The sequence below is a fragment of the Natrix helvetica genome (assembly GCF_964273705.1).
Source record: "Natrix helvetica genome assembly, chromosome: 5".
Taxonomy (NCBI): Eukaryota; Metazoa; Chordata; class Lepidosauria; order Squamata; family Natricidae; genus Natrix; species Natrix helvetica.
The window spans coordinates 26,656,055-26,664,991 of NC_138551.1; the positions used below are offsets into that span (position 1 = coordinate 26,656,055).

Consider the following 8,937-nt stretch of genomic DNA (forward strand, 5'->3'; position numbering starts at 1 on the left):
GTACAGTCACTAAATGAACTGTTCTAAGTCAAGGACTACCTGTACATTTTCCTAAATAATGGCTGCTAAAAGGGCCAGTACAATGGAAACTCCAGCTCATGAGTGTGATTAATTCTTCCTTTCTGCTCATGGGTATCCAAAAGAGAAAGGGATTAAAAAAAATCAACCTGGCAGCTGTGATTGAAGAGTTGCCCCACTCCTTTCCTAGGCGCATCTTGGAAATAGGGCGTCCACTGCACAATTATAATCACATATTGGCTTTTTTGATGCCCGTAACAGCTTATGGACACCCCTGTTTTTGGTACAGCCTCAATTAAAATATCCTCCACATTGTAATTGGCCCAGGAGCAAAGATGGGAAGGCCTGGGAAGAAAACCAAAAAATTGGGGGGGGGGGGAACAGGTTTTTTTTCTGTTTTTTTCCAGGCCTTCCCATCCCTACCGAGGTGGAAATCCTCCACTGGTATGAAATAAACATAACCAGAAACTATCCCAGGGTTGGCAATACAGTAATTATAGGCATTACAGAATCCAAAATTAAAATTTAGAAAAGTAAAATTGGCTAAATCTTATGACAGTCCCACGGCCCAGTCATCTCCAAGGTCCGATATTAGCACTTTTAAAGACTGCTGCTCCAGAACCTACACAATCTGAAGACTCCTCTTGCTTGAGCAAACAAGGGTTGGGAAGCCTGGCTGTTCTTGATCCAGCTAAGCAGCAGTGCTGGACCTGGATGGAGACTTTCAGGACATCCCTGTATTCTAAGTTAAATCAGGAAGTTGAAAAATATCCCAAAGCAAGCAGTGACAGCACTTCCGTACTGTTGCTAAGACACAACAGGGATGTAATCTGGCCAGCCTTCACTGTACTTACAAGCTAAACAGAATTAAGTCTGTTTATTATTTGGATAAGACACTACTAGGAAATCTCAGAACTGTCTGTTAGGCTGGGAAATTTTAAAAAAGAAAAAGAAATCCTGGCAAACTATTGGAAGTAGTAAACCACCACTACACTTGTGCCAAGTACAATTTTCTTTTGCCAAGAAAATTGCAGGATGATGTTCCAGAGCAAAGTGTGATTCAAGATTTTTTTTTTCTTTTTGTTGATCTGATATTGCAGTTTCTATTGCAGTTTGATAAGGATATGTATACTATATAGATTGAAGGGACGCGGTGGCTCAGTGGCTAAGACGCTGAGCTTGTTGATCAGGAAGGTCGGCAGTTCAGCAGTTTGAATCCCTAGCACTGCGTAACGAGGTGAGCTCCCATTACTTCTCCCAGATTCTGCCAACCTAGCAGTTCGAAAGCACATAAAAATGTTCCTAGAAAAATAGGAACCACCTTTGGTGGGAAGGTAACAGCATTCTGTGTGCCTTCGGTGTTTAGTCATGCTGGCCACATAACCACGGAGACGTCTTTGGACAGCACTGGATCTTCGGCTTTGAATTGGAGATGAGCATCGCCCCCTAGAGTCGGGAATGACTAGCACATATGTGCGAGGGAAACCTTTACCTTTACCTTATATATAGATATAATAACTATACACTTATTTGACATTACTGCATGGAATTTTCCAGGTGACAAAAATTGCCCTGGCCATCAAATAAATAATAAATTCTGACATAGCTAAAATATCTTGATGCCTCATTAAGGCTCGCTGTCATAACGGACCTAACAATTCAAAGTGAGTGACATTGTTAAATTGATTTGTTTTTACATAATGCATTTAAAGTACATAACTTTTTGCATAGTCAGAAGCTTTTGCATCCCTATTGACAATGCAATACTTTGCTGAATGAACATATCTGGAAATCATTTTTGCTTTTATCTGCGTAATGAAATGTAGTGCCAGTAACTTTAATCTTCGGATAGGAAGCACACTAATAGCTCTGAACCAAAGTCTTCACTTGGTGTCTGAAATCCTGTAAAAAAAAAAGAGGCTGCTTCTATTTAAGAAATGAAGTTCTACAACAGAGAGGTTACAGGGTTACTGTACGAAACTACATGTTTAGACAGCTTAATTGCAAAGAAAATAAGAATTCCTTCAGAAAGAAATATTTGGAATACTCATAGTATTGTGTTTGTGACCTTTAAACTTTTCCATTTTAATCAGTGCCACATACTTTCTGGCATCTTATCTAGCTTTTGAAGTCAGCATCACTACTCAACCTTGTATTTACCTAACTATGCACCCTGAAAGTTTTTTAAAAAAAATTAGAACTCTGGGGCTTCATCAGTTCTTTGTGATATACTAACGGTTTGCAGAAGAATAGTAAGTATTATTCAAGAAAATGCACTTGGACTTCATTACAATGAACCTCTTTTCAAAGCTCTGACTAAATTTAACAGTATGTCCTGCTGCAAATCTCCTCCTCTATCTGTTCTTGCACAAGATTGGCTGGAAACAATCAGCTTTTGCCAAACTAAAGAAAATAAAAGTAGGAATTTTACCCATTTCTTAGAATTATTTCTTTTCAATGTAAAAAGAAATACTAGAGTAAATGTACATATCTACGTGTCCAAACCAATTCTCAGTATTTCTTCTCTATTCTCCTATTGAGAGATGAATGGCAATCAGTAAATGTAAACACGAGTGGAATTTATTACAACTTGTCTCCAGAGTTGCAATAAACTTTATAAAAAAATGATGAATACGTACTCCTGACTTGATTTTTTTTTTTAGAAGGAGTAACAGGTTTTTTTTTTTGTGATTCCAATTTATTAAGGGGAAATTGAATCTGTGTCTTACAAAGATGCCATGGGGGTGGCGTGGGGGACAACTTATTTCTAAAATAGGGTGTTCGGTAATATTTTTAAATATTCACAGTTGTGAACCAAGATGGCCAGCCACTGATTGAAGGCAGGTTGAAAGAAAAGCAGATCCGATGGAAATTCATTAAAAAATGGAAGACTCGCTATTTTACACTTGCTGGCAATCAACTTCTCTTTCACAAAGGAAAATCTGTAAGTTGAAGAGGGAAAAAAACCACCACTTTTTAAAAACTTTGGACATTCCCCAACTCTGAAAAATGGTGATGACTCTTTAGCATGCACTACAAATGTAAGACATAATAATATTTCCTAAATGAAATCCATCCATCCATCAGTATTGTTTCACAGCTGTGGATCCAATTGGTCCTTAAAAAATTATACTGCTTTGTTTTCCAAAGCCATTTTTAAAAAAGAGTAAAGATAATCTGGGTTACCAATCTTAGCAGTAGCTCCATCATGTATGATAAGGGCAGAACTGTTCAGTTTTGGCACATTTAGGGCAAAATGTTACAAGCAAAACCTGATCTTAATCCAAATGTACAGTACTCTTTTTTTTTTCTAGCCACGGTAGATTTCTAACCGGGAGTCTAGCTTGCAAGTTAACATATGGTTGCTCGGCACATTGGTGTGATGGAATAGGAACAATTGACGTATCCTTGGCTTATATTACTTAATCTGATTGGTGGGTACCAGAAGTGGTATTCAACAGGTTCTGACCAGTTCTGGAGAACTGGTAGTGGAAATGTTGAGTTCAGAGAACCAGTAAATACCACCTCTGACTGTCCCCGCCCCCATCTATTCTCTGCCTCCCGAGTCCAAGTTGATTGGGAGGAAATGGGAATTTTGCAGTAACTCTTCCCTGAAGTGGGGTGAGAATGGAGATTTTACAGTATCCTTCCCCTGCTACGTCCACCAAGCCACGGCCACCAAGTCATGCCACACCCACAGAACCGCTAGTAAAAAAATTTGAATCCCACCACTGCTGGGTTCACTATTTTAAGTTGCTGGGAGTCTTCTGAACGAATTGGCATAAAAGACTAAGGAAAATAAGCTACAGCTAGAGGAGTAGCAAGTGAGGCTCTACGCCAGGGATGTCCAAACTTGGCAACTTTAAGACTTGTGGACTTCTGGGGAATTCTGGGAGTTGAAGTTCACAAGTCTTAAAGTTGCCAAGTTTGGACACCCCTGCTCTATGCATTCTGTCTAAATTGGAACTTGGAACACTGCCAATTTCATTCCCTCTTTCTCCTCCTTTTTTTCTTTTATACAACCACTGGTTAAAGGAAAATATGTTGCCAGTGTAATGAAATCTTGTCAGTGTTGCTGTAGTGAAAAAGCTAATGAGGCTCCAGGCAGACCTAAAAGACAATGACTTTGTTTTTCTTGAAACTGCAGCTTTTGACCCAAATGTTTGTGCACTAGCAAGCATGACTGACAAGGAGGGTTTTCTGGAGAGTGTATGAACAAGAACTATGGGTAAAATAGCAGGAACATCCATAGAGGAGGAAAAAGTAGGATGCCCATCTTACGTAAAATTCATTGTGTGGAGCATTAAGACATTGGTAAATTAACACTGGATCTCAGTTCTTCTCCCTGCTTTCCTCTCTACCAACATTTATTTGGTAAAATATGGAGCTGTGGTGGCACAATGGTTAGAATGCAATGGTGCAGGCTGACTCTGTGCAGGCTCACTCTGCCCAGAGTCTGGAGTTCGATCCTGGCTGGCTCAAGGTTGATTCAGCTTTCCGTCCTTCTGAGGTCATAAAATGAGGACCCAGATTGTTGGGGACAATACGCTGACCGCTTAGGGAGTGCCGTAAAGCACTATGAAGTGGTATGTAAGTCCAAGGGCTATTGTTAGTGTTATTGCTATTTATTTTAACAGCGTTAAATGGCAATGAGGAATGAGCCCATGACAGGTGGCTGGAATTAGAGCCAGCTGAATATGTTTCTGTGCCAGACTGACTATGAGAACAAACAGAACACTTCTTAGTTCAGGATTATCAGATGGGCATCTTTCACATGCATTAAAAGTATTTAAAACCTAGTGAGAAAATTGGCCAAATCCAACATCTCTGGCTTCATTTAGAGGAGTATTGTAACATGTGCACTAATACTGAAAGAGGGGGGGAACCATACATATTGATATCTTAGTAAGCACCAATTCCTAAAAAAAAACCCAGCTCCAGTGAAAGAAATTAAGTGTTTCAGAGATTTTTTTCATACATGGTAAGTTGAGCCTATACAGTAGTACCATTATTTTATGTATTCATTAGATCTAAACTGCACTTTTTATTCTAGCAACTCAAAGCTACACAGAGAGCATTTTTACTTTCAGAGACAGGCAATGACCACTCCTAAATCAGCCTAGTTAAATTCCAGAGATGAAGGTCAACCTCAACCTGATACTCACAACAGTCCCGGTACCACAGTACATTGCTTTCTCTTTGTTCTTGCTCATGTAGAAGTATAAAGAGCATTGCAGAAACTAATATTAGCTAATGTTTAATACGAATACTGGAATTGCTGTTTCATATTTCACCTAAGCATCTTGGAGCATAGATAGTGAGGACAAGTAAGGACAAGATGAGGCGGGGGACAAATTATTAATTGTGCATTGTGATGTCGTGTGTTCTGACCCGGCTGACCGGGCTCCCAAACACGACAAACCCTCTATAGTTAAATAAATGATTCCTTTATTAGGAGCGCTAGCAACCCCGTCAAAAACTCCCTCTCACAGTAGGCTACTGTCTGTCCAGAAGGAAGATGAATAGTTGTCTGTGATACCTATTCATCTTCCCCCCCTGCCTTTTATCCCCTGAGCTAGGGTTGGCTAGAAGCAGTGGCTCTTCCGTCCCAAGGATTGGCCCATAGATTTCCACTGCTTTCCTCTCCTCTGCCTTCTGCACATCTGCACGTCAGGCACTGGACCCAGCTCTTCCTTTTCTTCCTCATCAGCCACCTCCAGACCTGGGGGCTGTTGACTCTCCATCTGAGGGCTGATGGACAAGCCAGGCTCTGCCTCTGTCTCTATCTCTGACAGCTCCATTCCCTCTTCCCCCTTGGAGCTCTCAGGTTGCCTTGATGAGGTGGCCCTGACTCCCATGCCTTCTCCTCATCTGATTCGGCTGCTGGAGGGGCTGGCGTATAACAGGCCATGACACCATAGCGCAAATACTGAAAAGTACATATATTTGCATCAGAGATCAGGAAGTAAGCGCACTCTGGTGGAATTTCAATCATGGCAACACTGAACATGAGTGATTATTTTAGCATAATCTGTTGCTGTGGATATCTCAGAGCATGAATGGCAGTTGAACAGTAGTAACTGTGAAAGGGATCTTGGAGTCCTAGTGGACAACCATTTAAATATGAGCCAGCAGTGTGCAGCAGCTGCCCAAAAAGCCAACACAGTTCTAGGCTGCATCAACAGAGGGATAGAATCAAGATCACGTGAAGTGTTAATGTTACTGTGAAAGACAGAAATTGGTGAATGTCGACATTCACCGGTGAATGTCAACACATACCAAATACGTAGGGTTAGGGTTAGGGTTAGGGTTAGGTATTTAGTGTAAGTCATAAATAAGGGTATTTAGCAAATATTTCGGACATACACCAAGCGACTATGTGAATGTCGACATTCACCGGTGAATGTCGACATTCACCAATTTCTGTCTTTCACAGTAACATTAATACCACTTTATAATGCCTTGGTAAGGTCACACTTGGAATACTGCATCCAGTTTTGGTCACCACGATGTAAAAAAGATGTGGAGACTCTAGAAAGAGTGCAGAGAAGAGCAACAAAGATGATTAGGGGACTGGAGACTAAAACATATGAAGAACGGTTGCAGGAACTGGGTATGTTTAGCTTAAGGGAAAGAAGGACTAGGGGAGACATGATAGCATTGTTCCAATATCTCAGGGGTTGCCACCAAGAAGAGGGAGTCAAACTATTCTCCAAGGTACCTGAGGGTAGAACAAGAAGAAATGGGTGGAAACTAATCAAGGAGAGAAGCAACTTAGAACTGAGGAGAAACTTCCTGACAGTTAGAACAATTAATCAGTGGAACAGCTTGCCTCCAGAAGTTGTGAATGCCCCAACACTGGAAGTCTTTAAGAAGATGTTGGATAGTCATCTGTCTGAAACGGTATAGGGTTTCCTGCCTAGGCAGGGGGTTGGACTAGAAGACCTCCAAGGTCCCTTCCAACTCTGCTATTGTATTGTATTGTATTGAACTAGCTTCTTATCTACATGAAGCTGGGATGACAGCAGTTAGACTGAACAAAAGGATTAATAACTATTAACAATGCAATTTTTCTGAAGAGATATTAACCTCTGTTTCCTTCTCCATTGCTCTTTCAGAAAGATGATCCAGATGATTGTCCCATTGAACTGAGTAAAGTCCAGAGTGTCAAAGTGGTAGCCAAGAAACGCCGAGATCGCAGTCTTCCTCGGGCCTTTGAAATCTTCACGGACAATAAGACGTATGTCTTCAAGGCCAAAGATGAAAAAAATGCCGAGGAGTGGCTACAGTGCATTAATGTGGCAGTGGCACAAGCTAAAGAACGAGAAAGCAGAGAAGCAACCACATATTTGTAGCAACTATGGATTTGTTTATGTTTTCCTGAAGATCGTTTTCAGTCATAGATAACTATGTGGAGTATCTCGATCTTTGAATTGCAAAAGATATTATACGGGCTGTGTAATGTGTTTTGCACTGAGAAATGACACCACTGAGATCTTTTCCACGATATTCCATCGTCATGATCTTTGGATATCACGTAGACTAGTTCTGTGTGTTCATAGACCTGGGACCATCACAACCAGAAATCCCTGTCCAGGGGCTGGTGCCCTGCTGAAGAGAAGGAAGATGCGTACATAAATATGTAAATAATTGCAGTTATTGAGAAGCAACTTAGGACTGATTAGCAAGTTGCTTTCAGTTCATCTTGGCTGTACTTTTAGTGCATGCTTATATCACATTTCTTTGGAGTCACATACATGAATTCCAGATATGACAGCTGCTCTATTTTGTCCTGACTGACTCCCATTTTTTGAGTATCCAAATCTGCCGTTGTATAGTACTTTCACTGAACCCCAGATCAAGGCAGTTGGCTGGCCACCATTGGATGGGACAAAGTTTAAAAGAAACTTCCCTTCCCTCTGAGATAATAGGCCATCGTTTGTAGGTTAAAGGTTCAGTGATTTAGTGCTAGTCATGAGTACATTTTCATCAGAGGTAAAGATATTTGTTTGAGATTATGAAAGAAATCAAACTTGACTAGTTTATACTTTTTGCTATTCCACCTGCCACTTAGCAGATATATGAATCCATTCAAATCAGTGTAATTCATACGTGACAACTGAAGTATATGGTTTCTTGAATCTGTTCCCATGTGCTATAATCTAGTTGTCTAGTTGCAAATTAACCATTTCTGGAGGGAGGCATGAGTTGAAAAAATTGCTGCCATCAGTAATGACTGCACAGCCTCATGTTCATTGAACATACTTACAAATCTTATCAGCTTTGACTTTATGAATTATGAATCCAAGTCTTTGTTAGTCTGCATGATCTCAGAAATGTTATGTCTGGAGTTAGTTCCTGTGGCATTTAGATAAGGAAATCAGTAAAAGAAAAAGCATTGATAATATAGGCTCATACACAGATGGCCTTATCTGGAGAAACTCTTCACAGTCCAGAGAAACATTTATTTTAATCAAACAAATGTTCTGATCATATTATGTTATATAAATGTTCATTATCAATCCCCTTAAGATATATATATTAAAATGAATGATCTAACAAATTTGGGGTTTTTTGTACTTTTGAGATGTCCTTCTTTCTCCCATCTCTATAGCTTCCCTACCATCATTTATCTGGAGGAATATAAAACAAATCATTAATCATTAATTTGTGACTCAATATTTTTTTTAAAAAAATCCTGTTATACTTCACTTTAAAAAAAAATTCAAAATCAGATGAGTGATCGTGCATGTAAATGAAAATGAATAAATTATTCAGAAGTTATTGTTGAATGTCAATGAATGCCTTCTGATCTGAAGCTACACACCACTGGCCTTGTCTGATATTGTGGGTTTCCAATTCAAATTAATTCTTTTCTCTAAATGAAAAACAGAATTATCACATAAATTGAGCCACTTT

General features: G+C 39.8%; 1 protein-coding gene across 5 annotated transcripts in view; it reads left to right on the forward strand.

Annotated features, from left to right (window-relative positions):
* Nucleotides 1–8,581, forward strand: part of VEPH1 (ventricular zone expressed PH domain containing 1) — a 153,802-nt gene extending 145,221 nt beyond the window's left edge. For 4 of the 5 annotated variants that reach the window (XM_081956335.1, XM_081956337.1, XM_081956336.1 and 1 more), the window contains exons 12-13: nucleotides 2,826–2,962; nucleotides 7,137–8,581. In XM_081956335.1, the coding sequence (XP_081812461.1) occupies nucleotides 2,826–2,962; nucleotides 7,137–7,373 (374 nt within the window). In that variant the 3' untranslated portion in view covers nucleotides 7,374–8,581. The remainder of the gene's footprint in view (nucleotides 1–2,825; nucleotides 2,963–7,136) is intronic. The other variant, XM_081956339.1, reaches the window with a different exon arrangement.
* The last annotated feature ends 356 nt before the right edge of the window (nucleotides 8,582–8,937 follow it).